At 41.2% G+C, this 25,114-nt stretch overlaps 1 protein-coding gene across 2 annotated transcripts; it reads left to right on the forward strand.

The window, feature by feature from the left end:
* LOC147433348 (uncharacterized) lies at nucleotides 1-25,114 on the forward strand. 2 transcript variants are annotated; one of them, XM_086491753.1, is made up of 7 exons: nucleotides 1-123; nucleotides 283-451; nucleotides 708-860; nucleotides 4,733-4,778; nucleotides 4,901-4,997; nucleotides 7,328-7,398; nucleotides 24,758-25,114. In XM_086491753.1, exons 1-7 carry the CDS (start codon nucleotides 1-3, stop codon nucleotides 25,005-25,007), a joined length of 909 nt encoding a protein of 302 aa, XP_086347879.1. In that variant the 3' UTR covers nucleotides 25,008-25,114. The 2 variants fall into 2 exon arrangements, 1 of the variants encoding a protein (XP_086347879.1); XR_015185477.1 differs by lacking the exons at nucleotides 1-123; nucleotides 283-451; nucleotides 708-860; nucleotides 7,328-7,398; nucleotides 24,758-25,114 and adding an exon at nucleotides 5,794-6,213 and having other exon boundaries at nucleotides 4,648-4,778.

A 25,114-nucleotide genomic window follows, 5' to 3' on the forward strand; every position in this document is an offset into this window, starting at 1 on the left:
ATGCCGCTGAAGAACACAAGCCTTAGCTTTGGGGATGCTCAAACCAGGGCAAGAAATGGCCAAGACATCCTCATCTCGCCCATGGGAATGCATACCAATCGTGCCTTTTCTCAAATGGAAGAGGTATTAATTCTCTCCTCTCTCTCTCTCTCTCTCTCTCACACACACACACACACACACACACATGTTGCACCTATCATGCCATATGAGTCTCTCACCTCCTCCTCCTCCTCCTCCTCATCCCATGTACTTTTTTGTGTAACCTTTAATTGCAAATTGCAGATTGCAGATATCTTTCAAAAAACAGATTTGAGCCCCATTCAGAGGTTTTTGGTAGGCTTGGATCCAAGTGATGTCAATTCTGACCTCTTTTACAAGAATCTTGTGGGGTCATCCCCCGAAGTTTTCAAGGTCAACCTAGTGAGTGCGGTGGCCCTTTGTGTGGATAAATGTATGAAGATCACCTTTCGCCAATAGCAAGCAAAATTCAGTGTCTTGGTTGGTCCCGGGTTACCTTTTGCAGAATCCTATGGTGATAGTATCACATATGCACGGTTGCGCTCTTTCATGGATGAGCACCCTACATCCCCTTGAGCCCTTTGTGTTATGAACTACTTTCCAGGCAGATTTTTCATCGAGCTATATCGCAAACTACATTTTCTTTTGAATGATTAGTTGAAGACTTTTGAATTTAACGTTATTTGCAGGTTGGAGATTGATTTGCTCACCGAGTATAGGGTGGCAAGCGGAGGGGGACCGACAATCCCTTACACGGAGGGACTGGGTGACAACTGCCCACTTGCTCTCTAAAATATTGCATGTCGACGTTCGCCTTGCGCTCGAGCATCAAGTATTATCAGGTAGATTTCATACTTTGAAGTTCGACACATGGAACTTCAACAATTCAAGGAAACTCTTCAAAAGTGGTCTACGCATGCTTGTGGTCGAGGATCTCTTCAGGAGACTACAAAAGGGAACTCTCCGCTTCCATGGGTAGCTTGTGCCCTTTATCAAGATCTCTCTCATGAGAATGTTGCTGCAACAGAAGGTGAGTCATTTATCTTATCTCAATTTGTCTCAGGCTTAATCCATTACCCAATACTTCTGTTTTGTGGTGCTCTTTGTCAAATCCCATGCTCGTTGCACATTACTTATGGTAGCATGGAGGTCAGCTTCAAAAAGGATGGTCGTGATGTCACTCATGTATGTTCCTTTTTAGCACTTTTATGGTAAATTTCTTGTAAGTTCTTCAAGTAATTTCTTGTTTTCTATTTGTGCTTGTACAAGATCACATCTATGATATGGAGATCATTAAGAATACCCTCCCAATTCCATGATAGATTGTGATTGTCCCATACACTAGATGAGCGTACTAGTAGCCATGGTTGCATATTTCTTGTACTAGTCAATAAACAGATTTTTAGCAGTAGGGGTTTACTTGTAATATGCTCTCGAGCAACCAAGACATGAGTTTGAGATTTTGTTTATATTAGAAGGTGGATTGGAACGATGTCTATATAGCTTATGTTGAACTTTTGATGTTTAGAGAAGACTTCAACAACCAAAACTGGGTCTATCTTGCATTCTATTAATTAATTACATTGGAAGATTCCCTCTCCCACTCTCGGCAATGTAAAGTCTCGCACCTTTGCTCCAGTTCCCACGTCCACCAAACCCCACATCCTCCTTCTGCACCCCGCTCTGTGTGAGCCCGTGCTGATCTCTCCCCGCAGTCTATACACCGTCACAGCCACTTGCGTGCGCCCACTCACGCTAAATATGCGCAACTGTGCTGGACGGGAGAATGCTGTCGACAGAGATAAAAAAGAAAGAGACATGGTGGCCTATGTCTGCTTAGTGGAGACAGAGAGAATACGAGAGAGAGAGAGAGAGAGAGAGAGAGAGAGAGAGAGAGAGAGAGAGAGAGAGAGAGAGAGAGACTCACGCAATTCGCCTCTACTGTCTCATACAACGGCCACCGCCCTCTCTTTCATCCGGTCCTGCCCCTATTCCTGCGTCTCCATCTCTCTAATCCATGGTCGATATTCCAAGCGACTCTCCCTCTTGTTGCCATCACACAAACCCCCATCCCCTTGCTCTACTCCCTGCACGTTCACCATCCATGCCAAGAAAGAGAGACAGAGAGAGAGACGCAGCCCTGCCCTCGGTTCAAAGGACACATTAAAAATCTCACAATACACCCTACATGCGGGCCCACGTTGCTGATCAGCGTGAGGGACAGAGAGACTCCGCCCGTATAGTGCTGCTGCATTGCAATAATCCATCTCGCTTTGCCGCCTCCTCTGCATGCAAAATCTCTCTCTTTCTCTCTCTCTCTCTCTCTCTCTCTCTCTCTCTCTCTCTCTGCACGTGCCCTTTCTTCCTTTTTTTCTGCTTAGAGTTACGAGAGCATCTTGCCAGATTCGCTTTTACGAAGCAGGTCAAAACAGACATACTAGCTTTGAAGCCTGCAACGTGTAATGTGAATTTTTCATGTGTTTGATGAGTTTTTGTAAGTTGGACAAAGTAAAGGAGCAATGTAGAAAAGAATGTGTGCAACTAAAGTGCTAAGATTTATTCAAGGTCAAGGAGGTGTGTTGTCATCATACAAAGTTTTTATTGAGGTGCATTCTATGTGGGCTACGATTTTCATGATGCGAGATACATTTTTGTTGTGTTTTGCTCGTTAGTGGCTTTTGATATGCCTCGTTAATTATGGTATGTGCACATGAGTGCCTATGACGCTTTTTATACTCGTATTCATTTGTGAAGATGCTGATGATTCTAGCATATGTCATTATAAGAAGTTTCTCATAGTTTTACATTAGTTTGAAGTTGTAGAAAAACATATTTTAATGGATTGGAGGTTGCAATTTGGTGTGCATAGCTGCTTTGCTTCTTTTCTATTTGCATAGTGGTGATTATTCAGTAGAGGAAGTCTTTGGTGTGGATTATCTCTCTCTCCTCATCTCTTTCCCTTCTGTTCCTACCCCATATATGGAATAGAAAAAGTTCAACTATTTGGTCTTTGATTGTAGATTGCATTGTGCAGGTAAGTTGAATTATGTTGACTGTTAGCACCTGTCTTGCAAAGTCACCAAGTTCCAACCCATTTCTTCCAATGCTAAGTTGTGCACCATACAAAATAGCGAAAGTTCAACTATTCAATTTTTTATTGTAGATTGATTGTGGAGGTAAGTTGAATTATATTGACTGCTAGCATCTGTCTTGCAAAGTCACCAGGTTCCAACCCATTTCTTCCAATGTTAAGATGTGTGCCATACGAAGATGATCGAATCAAAATTGGGAAGTATCAAGTCTGGGTGGCGAATTTATTTAAGGTTGTAGTACCCTGTGATCACATTTAAGAATATGGAGCAAGGTATATTTATTACATTTTGACCAATAGAACTTAGAAAACATCTTAAATTATATATGATCTTGTAACTATAAGATACCCCAAAGGAAAACCCATCTCCCTCTTTTCTTTGATATACAATTATTCTATTTCAGCTGATTTATCTCAACATACATAATTCTCCTGTATCAATTTCAATCTCTTAGACCCATTGGGTCTTTAATAGACGTTTGACGTATCTTTGTCTCTATTGCTTTCAAGAGCAAATGTATGAGATTCTCATTTATGCTTATGATTTTTGGTTCCATTTACTTGTGGGGGTTGATGAAATGACTAGCACCTAACCTAGTGCATGGTACTTATGATGAATTGAAGAACATACACTTCATCAGTGGGTGATTTTTGAGGGTAAGGTCAATTAGTCATATAGGATTTCTTGTTTGTTTTATAGAAATCCTTCTTTATTTTGTTGCCTTTCTAGCTAGCTACTCCAGTGTGGTTTACCACATTTTAATTCAGTACTATACATGACTGTAGTTGGAAGAGTCTTCTCTAAATTTATCTTACATGTATTTGACTAGGTAGCTGATCTATCTGCTAATCTATAATATTTTCTTTCAAATACTGCTCATGCACAAGAGGGCGTGTATTCATTCTCCATATTTTTTGGCTTCTTTTATTATCCCCTTCTTGTTCATTATGAAGTTCTGGCCTAACGAAGTTATATTTAGACATAGCTTAACTATCTCTCTTGATTAGAGCATATGACATATTAGAGCATATGACATATTAAAATACATGTAGTCTTAAAGGCCAATACGGTCTCTCTTAGATGCGAGTGCATTTCTATTGTTCTCACGCTTTCTTCTCACGTGATAAATAAGTTTGAAGACATTTGTGTACCCAACTATTTGGTGACTATGAACATCATTGCATCAGTTCTGGTCTTATGAGATCAATGGTTGGATTGAAAGTGATAAAGAGACTACCGTCTTTCTCTTTGTTTTGTCAATGTGCTAATATGGCAGGTTTCTTCTGCAGCGGGAACTTTGATCAAGTAGCGGAGACTACCAACAATAGGTCATTGCCGTTCTCAAGATATGGCAAGACCGTCTTGTAGAGGTAACACGTTTTGCTATAACTTGTTTAGAACTTGCCCTATATCAGTTTCCCATAATAGTAACATGTGTCTGGTGTGAAATCACTTTGTGAAGCTTAGCATTTCATTTTGAAACCTTTTTAGTACCTTCTATAGAAAGACAGTTTCCGATATGATCGATTTCAATGTTTTTCTAGTTTGCATGTGAAAGGTATTGAGGCCAATCTTCCTTCTCGGGGTCCATAAGCTTACATTTTTGGGTCTCTGATCTTCAGGAGGTCTCCTTCATTCTGCTAGTATGCTGATCAACTGTGCAACAAGGTTAGTTGCTCACGTATCAGTTAATGCACTTGCACATCTTCACGCACGTTGGAGGTCATCAATTTAATAAGAGGGACTGCGCAACACTTTGTTTCTTTTTAAAGTGTTGCCTACGTTTGCAGGAAGCTTGCTTTGTTTGCGAGTTTGGTTGCAGACATGCCTACTACACAGCTTAACCAGTTGAGCGAGTCTCAATTTGACAAACAGTGCAAATTACAAGTACAATCAGATCTCTTCACACTAGAAGCTCTAGACATTTTCCCTTGCGGGAAAGGCCCCCCTTTCCCTTTTTTTCCCCTATAGTATTCAATATCATGAGCTTTTGCAGAGGAGGCACCGCATACCTAGCTAGGTGCGGTTGAGCTGCCGGGTCCCACCAGCCCCCTGCCCCAACAACACCTAGCTAGGTATGTAGTGCCTCGCTTGCAGAAGCTCATGATGTTGTCACTATCTGTTTTCGGGCCATGATAATGGGAATATGTCTAAAAATTCTTGTGGATTAAGGGATGGTCAAACACATGCAAAGCAAACCCTTGGGCTCATGAGAACTTGTAATTTATGATGGCACAGTCCTCAGCTTTACAAATGGCAAATCTACAAAACATTTCACAAGTTTGGACACACAGATACAAGAAAAGCAAACCTCCTGAGAAGAAGGCACTTTGACTTGTCTTTTATCTTCTAAGTTGTTTTTCCACTACTGTTTGCCGATCACCATGGTTATACAAAGAACCTAACATTCAAAGGAGGGGACATGCAGTGTTTGAGAAGGTTATTTGTGTAGGCACAATAGGTAACCACAAAACTCATGAGGAAATTGTGTGCTTGTATGCATGTGTGGCTATAAGTATATAAGCTTGTGCATATGTGTGTATGGATGCACATATATTTGTTTGTGCATATGTGTGTACATACAGATGAATGTTTGTATGTGTGGGTGCATGTGTGTGTGTACAGACATGTGTGCATGCATGACATATCTTTTAAATTGTGATGAATGATGATGTTGTGTTAGAGAGGGAGGAGGAATCGGCTCTCCCATCAAGCATAGGGAGTAAATGTATAGAGCAACTCTTGTTCCTAGTAGGTGCTGTCGACAATCTTCAGGTACCTATTACTAATTTTTTGAGCGCCGTACGTCGCCCATTTTGTCTTCTGTGACTTAGCTCTCCCATACTTCATGTTTTGCTCAATATGAAAGTGTTTCAGGTGCTTCTCGATGCCTTTTAGTGGTGATACACCTTCTACACATTCACTAACAGTGTCAATAATGGGCTTGTGCCTTTCAATTTTTTAAGATGATACAACTTCTATATATTCACTAACAGGGTCCCTAATGGTCTTGTTGCTTTGCGTGTTTTTGTTTTCATGCAATATTAGGCAGAATTTAGAACAACTTCTGTAGGCATCTTCTAGCATTGCTTTCTTAGATGCCACACCTTCTAGATATTGACTAGCAGGGTCACTGATGGTCTTGTGCCTTCGGGTGTTTTTTGCTTTCATGCAATATTTTGCAACAACTTCTGTAGGCACGTGTTAATATGTGCATACATGTGCTTATCTCAAAAAATTAGGGAGGGACTTGCTTGTAGCTTCCACTTTTGTTTTTGCCTGATTAGCTCTGATAGTGTCTGTCATTAAGTCATTCCTTGAGAACCAGTAAGACGTGTGTACAAAATGCAGACTAGGGGCTTGTTACCCGTGTAAGGCAATGGTTGTAAGGAGCTTCAGCCTTGAGCTTAGTTGACTGAACTCTTTGCTAGGTGGCCCACCCTACAGTTTTAGCGCCCATAAATTGGATTGCCGTGTTGATAAAGTGAACAATGCTGACTTGAGAAAATGATCATCACAATTTTTTCTTTTATGCACACACAAGTAGGTCAGATAAACGACTTGGGCAAGACCCTGTTGTTTAATCACAAGCGTTTTCATGAGAAATTGTCTTTTGAAGCTGTAATATAGTAGCCTATAATGCTGAAGATCACTTCAAAAGAAGAATTGAAAGATCTTTTCGTCAAGGACACCACAATGGCAGGATAAGCTCAAATCACGCATGTCAGGTGAAGTGTCATAAATATGTCATAGGTGTAAGCTTTCTGGTGCAAAAAAAGCATTGGACACATCTGCACCCTTGTCATAATGGAATTTTCTGTTGTTGTGAAGGTAAATGTTCAAAATGACATATGGAATCATGGTCTGACTGGAAGCATAGCAACAGTCAATACATGTTTGCATGTCATTGATGGCATTCCCGGTGTAGTAGTTTCATAGGAATGACAAGGCCGTGAAGGACAAGCATTTGGGTTACAAGTGCCCATTAGTTCCCTTTTTCCCATACCACCTCAATGATGTTTTCTGACTCTCAAATTCTTTCTGTTTGCACCTTCACATTCTGCTGTTACGTTTGTGTTTGTTCCTATTCTCATTGTTTCTCCATCAAGTGTTTGCTACTAGCCGTGCATATGCAGCTCGTGTGTCCAAGGGATTATTCTAGGCAGACCATGCTAGTATACATTACTCTTGTCATGACTTTGTTATGGGTAATGTAGGTTTTGAAGGGAATGCCAAAACTGGAAGCGGATGTGTTTATAGGACAAGTTTTAGCCTCTGCAATGAAAAGGTAAATTGTCTATCATTTTTTACCCCTTAAGAAAGAAAGAAACAAGCAAAGCCTTTCTAAAAGAAAGATATTTGTGCGCGCATGGGTGTCTAGATCATTAGTCGGAGTTGGCTTGAAACTTTTATCTTATAATTTGTTTTAGATGCAAAGATTCAATAGGAGAACCTTTTCGAAATTGGACACTAGGGTGTTCGTTATGGATACAATTTTAACGAAGAACCTCTAGCAGTCGAAGTGAGGGAACATGGAGCTCATAGTCCGGCTCCTTTCTCTGAGCAAGTTATTGTGTACGCATTTGCAAAACAAATAGGTATCCATAGAACTGATGAGGAAATTGTGTGCTTGTATGCATGTGTGGCTATAAGTATATAAGCTTGTGCATGTGTGTGTATGGATGCACATATATATTTTTGCACATGTGTGTACATACAGTGCGTGTTTGTATACGTGTGTGTGCATGTGTCTGTGTACAGACATATGTGTGCATGTATGCATGCATGACATATCTTTAAATTGTGATGAATGATGATTTTGTGTTAGAGAGGGAGGAGGAATTGGTTCTCCTATCAAGCCTAAGGAGTGAATGTATAGTGCAACTCCTGTTCCTAGTAGGTGATGTCGACATCTTCAGGTACCTATTACTTATTGTTGAGTGTCGTACGTTGCCCATCGTGTCTTTTGTGCCTTAGCTCATATCATGTTTTTCTCACTATGAAAGCATTTCAGGTGCTTCTCCATGCCTTTCAGTGGGGTGTTACATGATACATCTTCTACACATTCAATACTAGGGTCACTACTGGGCTTGTGCCTTTTGGTGTTTTTAGATGATACACCTTGTACATCTTCACCAACAGGTCCCTAATGGTCTTGTGCCTTTGGATGTTTTTGTTTTCATGCAGTATTCGACAGAATTTAGAACAACTTCTGCAGGCATCTGCTCGTATTGCTTTTTTAGATGATACACCTTAGGGTCCCTGATGGTCTTGTGCCTTTGGGTGTTTTTGATTTCATGCAATATTATGTTGAAATTACAGCACATGTGTTAGTATGTGCATATGTGCAAGCGCGGCAAATTAGGGAGGGACTTGCTTGTAGCCTCCACTTTTGTTTTTGCCTGATTGGCTCTGACAGTGTCTTCCATTAAGTCATGCCTCGAGAATCAGTAAGACGGGTGTACAAAACGTAGAGTAGGGGCTTGTCACCCGTGCAAGGCAATGGTTGGAAGGAGCTCCACCCTTGAGCTCAATTGACTGAACTCTTTGCTAGGTGGCCCACCCTACAGTTTTAGTGCCCATAAATTGGATTGCCATGTTGATAACGTGAATTGTGCTGACTTGAGCAAATGATAATCACAATCATTTATTTTCTCCTGAAGCATGCACACAAAAACAGGTGCCAAGGTTTGAACTCAGGACTCAACACTTGGGAAGGGTAGTGGTGTGTAACATTTAATGGCCTAGTAACTTGTGTGTAGCGGAAAATAGCATAGACATAGTGAGCATTTCATTAGAATATATTCCTAATGAGCATAGCAAGAGTGCTTGGATGGAGAGAGCAACAAAAAGCATAGCACCTTGTTAGACAGGCATGAACAATACTTCAAAAGAGAGAGAAATTAAGCTATTGATAACAGTTGAGGACCGGATTTATATGGAGCCGGCTCCCCCTCCAAAAGGCTTTGTATCATAGTTTTCCCCCATCAAGGGAGACATTTTACAATACAATCCTTTGTTCCTTCAATAACTAGCTAGTGCAATGAAGATGGAAGCTTCAAGCACTAGCAAACACTTTACAACACAACATCAATTCCCTCATGGTCTTAGACCCAAGACCTCACACACCTTCAAAGATGGTGAGAGCTAGTGGGGTATGAGAGTAGATTGAGAGGAAGAAGGAGCAGTCTTACGAGAAAGAAGTATATCTCCTCACCTAATCACTCATAATAGCTTAGCATAGATTAGTAATTAGCATGGTAGAGGAGATGAGCATGCATTGAAGCTTCGCTCTTGGTTGGATTTGCATCACAAAGCCAAGAGTTGTTGGCGTAGGTCTCTCTTCTCACAAGCTTGGAGTAAGTGACGAGCTTTCCATTAAAGCTTGAGAAGGAGAGAGAGAGTCTTCTTGCTTCACACATGAGCTAGTGTGAGTGTGTGTGGAATAATGTCTTTGAAAAATCAGCTCCCTCTCTCTCTTGGTCGACCCCTCTTGCTAATTCCTCTTGTTGGCTTCCCATTGGACCCCTCCAGTCTTAGCCAATAGGATTTAAGAAGCATAAGTGATAGCCTTGTGACATGTGTCTCCCTTTCCCTTTTTGTGAGATTAAATAATGTAACTAAACTCTCATTGGACCCCTCTGTCTTCTGGCCAATAGGAATCAGGCAAGCCATTGGGCTGCTGAATGCTCATTGGACCCCTTGGGAGACTATCCAATAGTCTTCTAGAGAGCTTAATTCTTATTGTTCTCTTATTAAGTGTTTTTAAATGAATTAAACTAGATTTAATCTAGCCTAATTCTCATTGCTCCACCTCCATGGCCATCCAATAGGATTTGAGTGCACCTTGTGGGAAATTGGGCCAGGGAGCTGACATGTGTCCCTCATTCCCTTTGTGTAAAGGGAGCTTGTGAGTGTGTGTGTGTTTCTCTCTCATCCCCTACTTACAGGGCTCACCCCCTCCTATGTAGGAGCCTTGATTTTGGCACACTCACTCAACATCCAATTTTACTAAGCTTGACCATTGGACACAACCTTTGAATTTTGGAACCTTAGCATTTTGGAAGCCTTAATGGGCTGAACAATCTTCCATAGTAGAGTGACAAGCTCTACTTGGTGTTTGGGAGACGTCGTCTCCGAAAACTTGATTCTAAGCATGCATACTACTTCACATTTGTGCACAATAAAGAAAAAGAGTCTTATAAGACAAAAAACTTTGTTCACTTTAAACATTTGTACATTCCCTTACTCTAGGGAAGCATTGTAAGCATTGACAAGGTTTAGGCTATCCTTCAATTGTATGCCTTGCATCCTTCTAGCATCTTCAAAAGGATAATTTTTCAACTTAATAAGATACCATCGGATAATCTTATCGCCTCTTAATACCTTGTCTTCATGTCAGAGAATAGAATCGGATTGCAACACCTCTTCTTGGTCCTTGATCTCCGGTGGGTCTTCAATAGTGGTTCTTGAGGTGGCTCTTCTTTATAAGGTTTTAGTAGGCTCATATAGAAAGCATTGTGTATGAGCCAACGACTGGGAAACTTGAGTTGATATGCCATCTCATTCATTGGTTTAAGAATCTGGAAGGGACCATAGTATCTTTTTGCTAACTTAGCATAGTACTTTTGGTGTCCCATAGGATTCTTGCCCGTGGTGTGCCTTAATCGAGCCTTGGGAAATTATAGCAAGACCCATTAATTTTTTTAAAGGCTTGGGCTCTTCTGTGCTTATCAACAACAGCCTTTTTCCTTTGTTGTGAGATAGAGATATCATCCTTAATCTATTGTAAAGATTTTTGTAGGTCTCGGCTATACTCATCTGCAACGAAGATCTTCCCGTGTACTTTGAGTAGAAGGGGACTTTTGGATCATCCCTCAATTACCTCAAAAGGTACTTTTCCCATGGAAGTATGTACAATGGTATTGTAGGCATACTCCACTAAGGGTAAGTACTTCTTCCATTGGGACCTTTGGTCTACTTCCATTACATAGGCTTTTCGTAGATCAAGAATTGTTAGGTAGCTATTTCACTTTGGCCATCCATTTGGGGGTGATAGGCCGATGAGAAGTTTAGCCTTGTCCCTAAATTTTCAAAGAGACCCTTCCAAAAATTAATGGTCATTCTAAGATCTCTATGCGACACTATGGACATTGGCAAACCATGGTACTTGGAAATTTTTGATATGAAGAGGGTTGCCATCTGATGGGCTTTGATAGTCTTTTTGAAAGGTATAAAATGAGCTTACTTGCTGAACCTGTCTACTATCGTCCATATTCCCGTATTCCCATGGATAGACTTAGGCAACCCAAAGATAAAATCCATGGATATGCTCTCCCATTTAGAATTAGGGATTGGCAAAGGTTGAAGCAATCCAAATTGCTTCCCTCTATTAAATTTTGTCTTTTGACATACCACACATTTAGAAACATACTCTTGTATGTTTGCTTTCATGGTAGGCCAATAGAAATATGTTTCAATCCCTTTTAGGGTAGATTGAATCCCTCTATGCCCCGCATAAGGAGGAGCATGAGAGTCATACATTACTTTCTCACGTAGTGAGTTAGTAATGCATAGTCTATTGCCATAGAGAAGATAACCATCTTGTAAAGTAAATGGTTCCTCTTTTTTACCTAATGCAAGGGCTGAAATCACATCTCTAAAATTAGGATTAAAAGCATACTCATCTATCATAGAAGATAGATCATTGTGAGTTGCTATGGAAACCGCATTCACTCTCGGCCGTCTTGAGAGTGCATCGGCTACTTGATTATGCTTGCCAGCAATGTGAGAAATATGAAAATGAAATTGCAAAAGGAAATTTGCCCCTCATTTGTTTGTTGGAGAGCTTGGTCTACGTCATGAAGTACTTAAGGCTTTGGTGATCCGTCCACAGAATGAAAGGAGTCCCCAATAGATAGTGCTTCCATGAGTCTAAGGCATGTAGAACTGCGAGGAATTCCTTTTCATATATGCCTAGAGCTTGCCGCCTTCGACTTTCATAAGCTACGGCATGCCCTTCTTGGACCAAAACAGCTTCAAGGCAATCACCACAAGTGTCATATTGGATCTCAAATGGCTTTGAGAGATCCGGAAGTGTAAGCACAGGTTGAGAGGTAAGCTTTTCTTTGCGCTTTTCAAAAGCATTGTTCTCCTTGGCAGACCATGTATACGTAACGTTTTTCTTTGTTAGGTCATGTAATGGTCCTGCTATTAGTGAGAACTTTTCTATGAAGCATCTATAGTATGCACACATACCTATAAAGCTTCTTAGTTCATGAAGAATCCTTGGATTAGGCCATCCTTTTATTACCTCTAGCTTTGATGGATCCATTTGGATGCCATCTTGAGAGATAATGTGCCCTAATATTGAATCTCTTGTAAGAAAAACTCACTTTTCTTTCGATTAACATAAAGATTATTCTCTTGTAAGACTTGAAATATTACCTGGAGATGTTGCTTGTGTTTGTCTAGTGAATTAGAGTAGCTCAGTAAAGGTTCTGTGAGACCTGAATAGCCTCTCCATCAAGCGGTTGAATGTGGCTGGTGCATTGGTCAAGCCAAAAGGCATGACAATGTATTCGTAAAGACCAAAACGTAGTGCAAAATGCGGTCTTTACAATTCTTGATCAACTATCCTTATTTGATGGTAGCCACTTTTTAGGTCAATTCTACTAAAGTAGGGCGACCCTTGTAGCTTATCAAATAGGTCTTCTACCCGTGGAATGGGAAACCTATTTTTGATAGTGATCCTATTTAGTGCTCTATAGTCGACACACATACGATATGTGCCGTCTTTCTTTTGCACTAGTAGCACGGGTGAACAAAATGGAGATGAGCTAGGCCTAACCATGCCCTTCTCAACTAACTCATGCACTTGCCGCATAATCTCCTCTTGTTGAGCTTGAGAAACTCTATAAGGAGGTTTATTAGGCGGTAAAATTTTTGGAAGAAGTTCAATTGCATGGTCATCATTGCCTCGTTTAGGAGGTAGTTCACAAGGGATGTTGTCAATAAAAACATCTTGAAACCCCTTGAGAAAATTGGATAACTCTAATTCCTTGTGATTGTTTATATTTTCTTTTGCTAAAGCATTAGGTTCATTTTGAGAATCTTTAACAAAAATCATGTACAAGAATAGATCTCTTTATTGACTTATTGAAAGCTTGCATATGTACAATGGGTATGGTGTTACCCAACTCCTTAGCGTCTATGTACATATCTTTTTCACTGAACCTGAAGTAGATTTTCTTTCAGGAAATTAACATTGGCAGCCATGCGATCAAACCATGGTGCCCCTAGGATTACATCCTCGTGCTTGAGAAGAGAGATAAAGAAGTCCTCTTTGTCCACATAGCTTTGGACATGGAGCCTCAATTTATCGATTAAAGGTATGACTGAAGCTTCTTGCCCCTTGAAAGCACCATCGGCTGGTAGGGTATCTCCCATCTCATAGGCTTGGATGCCTAGCTTGGTGGCCAACTCTGTGCATATGAAATTGTGAGTAGAACCACGATCAAAGAGAATAAAAGCATCATGTTCTCTTACCTTACCCCAAGCATGGCATAGAGGAGATCCTTTGTGGTGATTTTCCTCTTCTTGGATTTCGACCAAGGTAGCTCTAGGAGGCTCATGGTGGGTGTTGTTTTGGGGACAAGCGTGGTACGCATGCCCTTGCTCGCCGCATTTGAAACAACGGTTATCCTTGCAATAACACTCAAGCTCTTCAAGAGAGAATTTATTTTTGCCTTTATAAACTCCAATCTCCTTAGCTTTGTTGTTATTGGAATTGCCCTTAGGAGACTTTTGGACATTGTCCTTCCCCTTAGGCTCATTAGAACCCTTGTTTTCCGTGGGCTTAAGATTTCTCTTAGCCCCTGTTTGGAAATTGATTTGAGAAGCCACCATAGTATGGTGTATAACCGTAGATATGGTGCGTGGCCTTTGGAAGTTGACATACTCCGCCATTTCTTCACTTAAGCCCGCACAAAATTGTTGGTTTTGCTCTCCAAAATCCATCTTTTTGAAGATAGTGTCTTTGAGATGTAAGTCCCAAAACGTGTCCACCTATTTGTGAATGGATTTGTAGGGAGAGAGCTTCAAGCTTCACCATTCGGTGAGTACTTTTTCTTTGACATCGGTAGCCAAAAAATGCTTCATGATGGAATCTCTTAAAGCTTTCCATGTTTGTGGGGCTTCACCGTTTGCTCGAAGCTAGACCACCATTGCCTGGCAGACTTTTGAAAATACATAACTACATGGTGTAGCTTAGAGGACTCAGTGAAGCCCTGATCTCCAAACACCGGATTCAATTGTTGGATGAAAGCCAAGACTTTGTCCGTAGCACCAAAGGTGCCATTGTAGGTAAGGAAAGAGATGCTCTTTCCTCCCTCTTTGAACTTCTTGAGCTTGGATGATTGAGCTTGGATGATCTCGTCCACGCGGCATAGGATTTCCTATGGCCTCTTATTTTTTATGGTTCAAAAGTTGCACCATCGCTTTCTTCAGAAGATGAAGAATTTGAGGAGGATGGAGAAGAGGGTGACCTCTTTCTCACCTTTTTCTTGCCTTGTTCCTCCTTGTCTGCACCATTACTTTCTTCATAAGAGGAAGAGGATGAAGAAGATGGAGAAGAGGGTGACCTATTTCTTGCCTTTTTCTTCTCTTGCTTTCTGTCATCCCTCTTTGAATTATGGTGTGGAGAAGTGTGCGATGGTCTTCTCCGTTTAGGAGGTGATGGAGAGCGTTTTGCCCGCCGTTTTCGTGGAGCCATCTCCGCCGAGGTGGCAGGAGACTCATTTCTTTCTCGTTTTTTTGGTGGGGCTCTTGAGTTCTCCTTTGGGAAGGAGAGGCGTCGTCAAGTAGTAGACTTTTGAGCCCTTCGTACGCATCCTCTTCTTCTTCCTGAATCAGAGAGAGGCCTCTTTTGGAAGTCTCACAAGGAGGCTTCCTAGGTACTCTCTCGTCATGGTGGGAAGTATGGAGAATCCCATGAGCACGAAGCTGCCATTGCATTTCACTTTGGAGGGATGGATTGCCTATGGCTTGTTGAAGCCTAGAGATAAGGTAGTTAACAAGCATAGGGGCATCATCAGTAGCCTGCTTATTAGCAAAATCAAAGTTATCAGCATTAATTTCAATCTCTTTACTATTGTCAAACATTCTAAATTTTTTTTAGGTGTACTTTGGCACTTCAAGCCCTAGTTGCTGCTCCTCTTTACCCCTTTAGAAAAGCACCCGTGGCTCGAATATCATTAATTGCAAGGAATAGAAGAGAGGGTCTTTCAAAACCAAAACAGTACCGGCTCTTGTCAAGCTTCTAATAGCTCATAGGTGGTTAAGCCCTAGGCAAGCCGCGTAGGAATCCACTATTAAGACCATAGATCTCGACGGTGATGCCCCGTTATCTGCACGAAGGCAGGCCCACTATAAGGCTAAAAAATCCCTATTCTACTTACTCAATTGCAATTAATAATACCAACCATTTATAGCTAGCTTGAGGAACTCCCTTCTTGAGCAAGAAAAGAGAAACCTTGTGCTCTGATACCAATGTAACATTTAATGGCCTAGTAACTTGTGTGTAGCTAAAAATAGCATAGACATAGTGAGCATTTCATTAGAATAGACTTTTAATGAGCATAGCAAGAGTGCTTGGATGGAGAGAGCAACAAAAAGCATAACACCTAGTTAGATAGGCATGAACAAATACTTCAATAGAGAGAAATTAAGCTATTGATAACACAATACATTTCTTTGTGTTCCTTCAATAACTAGCTAGTGCAATGAAGATGGAAGCTTCAAGCACTAGCAAACACTTTAAAACACAACAGCAATTTCCTCACGGTCTCAGACCCAAGACCTCACACACCTTCAAAGATGGCTAGCGGGGTATGAGAGTATATTGAGAGGAAGGAGTAGTCTTACAAGAAAGAAGTATATCTCCTCACCTAATTACTCATAATAGCTTAGCATAGCTTAGTAATTAGCATGTTAGAGGAGATGAGCATGCATTGAAACTTGGCTCTTGGTTGGATTTGCATCACAAAGCCAAGAGTTGTTGGAGTAGGCCTCCCTTCTCACAAGCTTGGAGTAGATGATGAGCTTTCCATTAAATCTTGAGAAGGAGAGAGAGAGAGAGAGAGAGAGAGAGAGAGAGAGAGAGAGAGAGAGAGTCTTCTTGATTCACATGAGCTAGTGTGAATGTGTGTGGAATAATGTCTTTGAAAAATCAGCCCTCTCTCTCTCTTGGTCGACCCCTCTTGCTAATTCCTCTTGCTGGCTTTCCATTGGACCCCTCCAGGCTTAGCCAATAGGATTTAAGAAGCATAAGTGATAGCTGATAGCCTTGTGACATATGTCCCCCTTTCCCCTTTTGTGAGAGCTTTAGGTAATTAAATAATGCAACTAAACTCTCATTGGACCCTTTGTCTTCCAATAGGAATCAGGTAAGCCATTGGGCTACTGATTTCTCATTGGACCCCTTGGGAGACTGTCCAATAGTCTTCTAGAGAGCTTAATTCTTATTGGTTCTTTTATTGAGTGTTTCTAAATGAATTAAACTAGATTTATTCTAGCCTAATTCTTATTGGTCCACCTCCATGGCCATCTAATAGGATTTTAGTGCACCTTGTGGGAAATTGGGCTAGGGAGTTGACATGTGTCCCTCATTCCCTTTGTGTAAAGGGAGCATGCATGTGTGTGTGTGTTTCTCTCTCATCCCCTACTAACAGGGCTCGTCCCCTCCTATGTAGGAGCCTTGAAGACTTTTTGGCACACTCACTAATCATCCAATTTTATTAAGCTTGACCATTGGACACAACCTTTGAATTTTGGAACCTTAGAATTTTGGAAGTCTTAATGGGTTGAACCTTACGGTCTTTAAATCCCATGGTTGCACATTGCTCTTTTGTAGATGGCCCCCCCTTTGGATCCCTATTTTCCCTCCTTTGGATCCCTACTGTGGCCGGTCTGCCAGCTTAACCAATATTCTAGCTTTTTCTACCTTGGCACTTCCCCATATTAAATGACCAATTTAACATGAGAAAATCATTTAGGAGAAATAGATATTAGTTATTACGACATGGTGGTAGTTCAGATAAATGACTTGGGCAGAGCCTATCGGTTAATCACAAGTGTTGTCTTTTGAAACTGTAATATAGTAGCCTTTAATGTTGAAGAGCACTTCAAAAGAAGAATCGAAAGATCTTTTCGTCTAGGACACCACAATGGCAGGATAAGAAATACCAGACACTCAAATCACTTATGTTAGGTGAAGGGTCGTAAATACGTCATAGGTGTAAGGCAAGTACGATTGGTTGCTCACTATGACTGCCCAAGAAAGAAAAAAGACACTGATGCTGACATGTACTGGAATGGAACTTTTGTAATTCGTACACAATATCTTTTGAACTGCTAAGCTTTCTGGTGCAGAAAAAGTATTGGACACGTCTGCACCCTTGTCACAATGGAATTTCTTGCTGTTGTGATGGTAAAAGTTCAAAATGACACGTGGAATCATGGTTTAGGTGGAAGCATAGCAGCAATCAATAAATGTGTGCATGTCATTCATGGCATTCCCGCTATAGTTGTTTCATAAGGAATGCCATGCATGACAAGGCCGTGAAGAACAAGCATTTGGGTTACAAGTGCTCATTAGTTCCATGCCACCTCGATGATGTTCATATATCTTTTGCCTCGCTCTGTCTCTTGAATTCTTCTGTTTTCGCCCTCACATTCTACTGTTATGTTTGTGTTTATTTCTATTCTCACTGTTTCTCCATCCAGGGTTTGTTACTAGCCATGCGTATGCAGCTCGCCGTGCATCCAGGGGATTATTCTGGCCAAACCATGCAGTAATATACATTATTTCCATCACGACTTGGTTACGGGTAATGTTGGTTTTGAAGGGAATGTCAAGAATGGAAGCCGATGTGTTTACACAACAATTTCACCCTCTTTAGTGAAAAGGTAAATTGTGTATTCTTTTTTACCCCTTAAGAAAAATTGCATGTTTAGCGAGTACAACAAGCGAAGCCTTTCCAAAAAAGAAGATGTTTGTGCGTGCATGGGTGTGAGGACCATGATTTGGAGTAGTGACGAAACATTTCACAGGTTTGGACACAGAGGTGCAAGAAAAGCAGACCTCCCATGAAGGTGCTTGAATTTGCCTTTATGTGTTCTACCACTATAGTCCGACAATCACAATGGTTGAAAATTTTATCTCCTAATTTGTTTTAGATTCAACATGAGGACTTTTTAGGAATCAGACACTTGGGCAATCATTATGGATACAATTTTAAGAAAGAACGTAACGTTCAAAGGGAGGGGACATGCAGCTCATAGTCGGCTCCTTCCTCATAGAAGTGGCTTGAGGGGTAATTATCATACATCGTGTATCATGGCATTACATTCTTCATGAAAGATATCGGACACACCTCATATGTTCGTGTGAACTTCCTCCTAGAGGAATAAAGACCATTAGAGGTTTTAAGAAAGCTTAATAATTAAAAGAAGGAAAAATACCCCTCTAATTTGTGGAAATTCCCCAAATACCCCTCAAATTTCAAAAATTCCCAAAATACCCCTGGTTGTCAGAGTAAATTTCTCCAAAAATAATTTTTCTTGTAGATCTTCACACGAAGAGTGATTGTCTATCGTACAAGATGCTAAAACTACAGCTATGTAGGCTTTGGAGATGAATTGCTTCATTATTTTTGGACATAATTGCCGTTTTTGCGATGGTAATTGGTGACAAATTACATGTTGAGCACTCAAAAACGGATCTCAATTGTCAAAAATGAATGAAGATTAGAAAATCTTGAACAATCCAACCAAAATAGATATAAGGGTATTTTGGGAATTTTTACCTTGATTATGTAAGAGCGATTTTTGCCATGCAGGAAGGGGAGGTATGCCACTTGGCATGCGTGCGTTGATTTGAGAACTGTTGGTAAAGCTAAAGGTAAGCTAAAAGTATGCAGAAAATCAAGCAGCCACCGCATCCACCACCTTTTATAGCAGTGTGGCACCGTTCTTAGCGTGCAGAAAATCAAGTAGCGCGCGTGCGCGCACACACACACAGACACACACACAGAGAGAGAGAGAGAGAGAGAGAGAGAGAGAGAGAGAGAGAGAGAGAGAGAGAGAGAGAGAGAGAGAGAGAGAGAGAGAGAGAGTTCTGTTCAAAGGACGCCTACTACCCCAATCTCTTTCGAAGGTTTTGACTCAGAGGAGGCCTGCTACTCCAATTTCTTCTGATGGTTTACAACCAGCGCTAGCCCATGTTTGGAAAAGGGTTGACATCAAGTCTGGAAAACGATGGAGATCAAGATTGTTCTGAGTTTATCCTGCCCATACAGGTCCACTTTCCTTTGAAGGACCCATTTTCTCTCTGTGTGTAGGCATGCGAAACAGAGCTTCTCTACTCATGACTAGAAATTTTCCTTTTGTTGTTTTACTTTCGGAGAGAGAGAGAGAGAGAGAGAGAGAGAGAGAGAGAGAGAGAGAGAGAGAGAGAGAGAGAGAGAGAGAGAGAGAGAGAGACATAATCACCTACGTGTGCATCTTGGCTGCCTCCAAGCTGGGGAGATGTACGCGTGCATCTTAAACTGTACGCAAGATGTTAATGTAGACACAAAAAATAATGAAGTTAAAAATATTCACGATGATATTGTTAGTCTAAGGCTTAGAGAGAGAGAGAGACATAATCACCTTCGCGATGGCCCCGCTATGTGCAAGGTACAACAAAAGCACTATGCTTCTTCTTAGCTTAGGTCAACAAGACGCGATTTTGGCTGACTCCAAGCCGTCGGCGGGCGGAGAGAGAGAGAGAGAGAGAGAGAGAGAGAGAGAGAGAGAGAGAGAGAGAGAGAGAGAGATAGTTCTATTATCGTCCTCGGAGGTCAAATATGACCTATGGGACCAAATGAACATGTCACGTGGTGTGAGTGGAAGTCATAAGTGACTCTCGATTGTCAAAAATGGCTAAAATGAGCGTCACAATAGAGAGTCCACATCGTGGTTGGGAGAGGAAGGTATGTAGGGAGAGCTCATGGCTGAATATATGGGGAAAAGAGGACCTAATGTGGTCAAAAACTGAGCACTTAAGTAGTGTGTAGTACTCACTCTCTCGCACTTGACGAGGGCATAAGGTGCAAAGTCGATGACACTCCTCGCCAGTGCCCCAACGTCCTATCTCGCAGCGTAGAGAATGGGAGCTAAGACGAATGGAGGCAATGGTGCGGATCACACTCAACGGGATGGGCTCAAGGATACAGGGATGGGTTCGGTTACCTCGTTCGGAGAAGAAGAGAGATTTGTAGTTTGGGGCAACGTGTGTGGTGTAATGGTTGAAGCGAGAACCTCCGGATTTCTCTCAAGTCGTGATACATTGACGTTGTAAGAAGGCATCATTAACTTGGGAGTCGATCAAAGCATCCTTGACCAAGTGACATGAATCCCATCTTCCAAACCAGTATTTTGCTCTTGCATGTCTTTTGAACCACTTGCTTCATATGCGTTCTAGGAAGTCGATGCAAAGGGCTACGTTGTGTCTTACACATGTACTCCACAACCCTTTGCATGCCCAAGACCTCAATGGGAAGCGATCCGGACTCAAGAAGTAAGAGCATGTAGGGTGTTTGTGTCTTGAATTGGAGAAAGCTGGTGAGAAAATGCTTTTGGACATTTTCAAACTCTTTCCAAGTAGACTTTCCGATGCTTCCACCCCACACCTCCACTCCATAAAGAAGCACCGGTGTCACCAATGTATCAAAGAGGTACTTTTTGAGAGCCCAACACTTGATCTCTCCAGCATTGCACATGTTCTTAAATGCATAATAAGCCCTCTTTCCGGCTTCCAAGCGCCGCTGTACAATCCTTCCATTTATGATTGGATGGAACCTCAAGGCCAAAGTACTTGAAGTGATCTACCACTTCAAGTTGCTCATTGTTGTATACAATGCATGGATTTTCGTCATTTAGGGTCTTTACAAGCATAACCTTGGTTTTGGATCCATTCACGATTAGCCCGCTATGTAGGCAAAAGCGTTCCAAGACACTCATAAGCTTTTGTGCATCTTCTAAGGTATGTGCCAAGAGCACTAACATCATCGGCATAAAGCAAAAGCATGATCACCGTATTTTCGATCTTAACCTCTTCTATGACTTCTTGCTGCATAAAATCAAGAACCGTGCATTCCAATTCATCAATGAGTAGCCCAAAGAGGGTTGGGGAAAGTGGGCATCCTTGTTTGACACCAATGGTGCTTGCAAAAAATTCTGAAATTCCATCTCCCATACGTAATCGACATATTACTTTTTGGTAGATGCGAAAGACTGCATGCATAAATTCTCTCAGCACTTGAAGGCTTTGCATACGTCTCCAAAGATTTCCTTGCGGTACCATGTCAAAAGCTTTCTTGAATCCACAAAGCAACAATACAAATTTTTTCCTTTCAATCGAGACGTTTCCATAAGAACTCGAAGAGTGACAAGGTGATCAATAGTGCTATGATGCTTTCGAAAGCCTGCTTGGTCAAGCGCACGTTTGCCATTCTTTTTAGCCCATTTACTTATCTTCATCTCCATGATACATCCAAATAACTTTGCCATCAAAGAACCAACCATTATAGTGCGATAGTTGTTTACATTGTTTACATCTTCTCCTTTTTGCAAAGGTTTGATCCAATTTGCACTCCAATCATGAGGCATACCATACTGCACTACAAGGTTAAACATATCGCATATCCAATATCGTGTTTTCTTGCTTGTCCATTTAATCATTTCAGCTTTGACACCTTGAAGGTCACCTGCCTTGTGAGTAGCAAGTTTCTCAAGTGCGCGACATACATCTTCAATGGTAAAGAAGGGAGACATAAATGGAAGGGAGCTACAACACTCCATCTTATCAACATTGGGTTGCTCATAGAGGTTCTTGCAATGCATATACATATCCTCAGGAGTCAAGTCACCAAAGCTCTCAATGCGCTTGCCTTTTAGATTTTGCCAAAACTTGCCACATGCATGTGCTTTCTCTTGCACTAAAAGAAGTTGTTTTTTAACTTCCCACCTTCTCCTCTTCTTTTGAACAAGTGCTTTGTATGTGTGTGAACATTCCAAGTAAACTTCCTTGTCTTTGATTGTATCCAATCTTAGCAAGTGTTTTCGGGCTTGACTACATTCCATGTCAAACCATTTCTTCTTGGTACATGTGTTTCACCGAAAAGCATTCCTTTGCACAAGAGCAAATTACTTCTTTGAAAACTTTCCACTTGCATTCTAATGTTGGGCTCTCTTGATGCTCTATCATGCTTAACATTTGGTCCACCATATCATCATATATAAGTGCTCGTTTGAAGTCTAGACGTAGGTACAAATGATTCACATCATGATTGGAGGCTACATGCTCAGGCCGTTTACCACACTTGAGGTCAATACATAACATCCTATGATCCGATTCCGGATTCTATTCACCAAGTGTAAAGCTTTGTATGCATTTTAGAGTGGCTTCCGAGAACAACATATAGTCAATCACGCTATCACCATTGTGCTTTCTACATGTAAAGTCATTGGTGCCTTTCCATAGAGATACACCATTTGCAATGAGCATTTTGGTACTATTGCACATATGTAGAAGTGACTTTCCATAGTGATCCAGTTCTTTTGCATCATTAGAACTTCGATTATACATGTATGAGTCATCCATTCTTCTTGAGACATGCGGCATGTCGACATGTTGTGTGTCGTATTGTAACATATTTGTGCGAGCATTCATGTCTCCAAAAACAATGACTTCACCTTGATCCTTGTAATGAGCAATGTCTTCCTCTAGTTCAACAAAGGGCTGATCTCTATCCATATTCAAGCGAGCATAAAAGTTGGAGTCATAGTGAGGAATGTAGCAACTAGCCACAAACATGACTTGACCATTTGGTGGGCTAATTTTCAGCCATAAGTAGCGTTTATACTTATCTTCTTTGACAATGGAAACATATTTCAAACCCTTTTTGGTCATACATGCTACGCCTCCTTGGCCTCTTCGTTGCTTTGCATTTTTGGCCCACATCAAAGAATGTACATCATATTTGTCAAATCCAAGAATTCGTTGCGCATCATGCTCCCATGTTTCGACAAGAAGTCCATCGGAGTCATTGGTAAGCTCATCAATGCCAATTCCCGCATTCCATGGATACCCGTTACAATTCCAAAATCTTATTGCAAGCGTGAGTTGGTCTCATAGATCATGTGTCCGTATTTGTTGGGTGGACTTGCATCCTCCTCAAGTGGCTTTTCTTCTTGAGATGATACCTTAACCTTCCTGCTTCTTTCCTCATATGCTTTGCGACGTACATTTTGTTGCATAAAAGTGTGATCCTCATATACATTACAACCCGTTCTTTTGAGGTAGATCCAACCATTGTCAATGATGATCTTTCTCTTTACCTCATCAACCATGGTCCATACAATAGGTCTTTCTCCTGAGCAAGGGAGTCCTTGTTTTCCAACCCGATATGCACCATAAGCCATGATTCCTGACATGCTAAAGTGTGTAGCAAAAAACTCTTCAATAGCAACCGCAAGAGATTGGGGTGTTTCCATGCTTTCCTCCTTGATTCCACGAATGACGGTGTTCTTTGAACATTTTTTTCGTTCTTGCAATTCTTGAGTGTTCACATTCTCTACGTTCTTTGCTTGGACAATGGCTTGTGTAATAGGAGATGTAGAAACCACATTATCCTTACATATATCAGGGTGAAAGCATGTTAACTTGTCATGCTTTTTAATGTCCCGGACAATGCTAACTAGCACAATTTTGACATATGCTAACTAGTACAATAACTTGAGCTACATCTCCAAGATCTATGACATATGATATATCAATAGAAAGCACTTGAAACAAGGAATCCAAATGTACAACCTCCGACAAATTTTGATATTATTTGTAAAAAATTTACCGGACGCCCAACTTTTCGAAGATGTGCTAACTTGAAACTGCTAACTAGCACAATAAGCGCGACAGGTTAACATGCTTTCACCCATCAGCCCATGATTTAGATGTGTTTCTCATCTCACATACATCATGTCGTATTGTATCTATTGTTTCCTCTTTTCAATACATGATCACTCTCAACTTTGCTCAAGCACTCTTTCAATACATTCATGTCAACAAGAGAGCGTTTACATTCTTGAACTTCATTCTCAAGATGCATCAAGCATGTTGTTTGCGTTTCAAGAACCTTCTTGAGGTGCTCATTCTCCACAATGAGAACTCTTAAAGTGCCATTCTCCAGTGCAAGTGCGCGCAACTCTTCACCTTGCTTGTTGACGGTTTCTTGTAACGAGATCAAGTAAGCCATGATCATTGCTTCCGTTGCTGTAGACGATGTGGTTGGATTAGCATCCAAATTCCTTGAAGATTTTGCATCATTCTCCATGGCGAGTGTGGCTTTTCCACCCTTGCGAGTTTTGTCTGACATTGCCTTTAGGTCGGCAACAAAAACGAAAAGTTTTGACAATTTTTTCAGTTATGAGATGCTGTTACACACACACACACACACAGAGAGAGAGAGAGAGAGAGAGAGAGAGAGAGAGAGAGAGAGAGAGAGAGAGAGAGAGAGAGAGAGAGACATAATCACCTATGCGTGCAGATCTTGGCTGCGCAACAATAAAATCGAAACAAGGTTAAAAAGTTGCAGTCTGCGTCCATATTCTTGGCTTGTTCCAAGTCGGAGAGAGAGAGAGAGAGAGAGAGAGAGAGAGAGAGAGAGAGAGAGAGAGAGAGAGAGAGAGAGAGAGATAATCACCTATGCGTGCATCTTGGCTGACTCCAAGCTGGGGAGATGTACGCGTGCATCTACGTGTGTGTGTGTGGACATGCTGTTTTCAGCAACCTCATAGAGAGAGAGAGAGAGAGAGAGAGAGAGAGAGAGAGAGAGAGAGAGAGAGAGAGAGAGAACTTAACCACTACAATCTTTGTCTAAGCCAATGTTTGGGTTTTTCCTTTA

This window comes from Adiantum capillus-veneris, chromosome 20 (assembly GCF_014529385.1).
Source record: "Adiantum capillus-veneris isolate H3 chromosome 20, ASM1452938v2, whole genome shotgun sequence".
Taxonomy (NCBI): domain Eukaryota; kingdom Viridiplantae; phylum Streptophyta; class Polypodiopsida; order Polypodiales; family Pteridaceae; genus Adiantum; species Adiantum capillus-veneris.

Excerpts from the sequence above, each read along its gene's own strand:
- LOC147433348 (XM_086491753.1), top strand. The coding sequence starts at position 1 with ATGCCGCTGAAGAACACAAGCCTTAGCTTTGGGGATGCTCAAACCAGG. Across the intron at positions 4,779-4,900 it reads CTGATCAACTGTGCAACAAG|GAAGCTTGCTTTGTTTGCGA; the intron begins GTTAGTTGCTCA and ends CTACGTTTGCAG. Across the intron at positions 7,399-24,757 it reads TTAGCCTCTGCAATGAAAAG|ATCTTGGCTGCGCAACAATA; the intron begins GTAAATTGTCTA and ends CTATGCGTGCAG.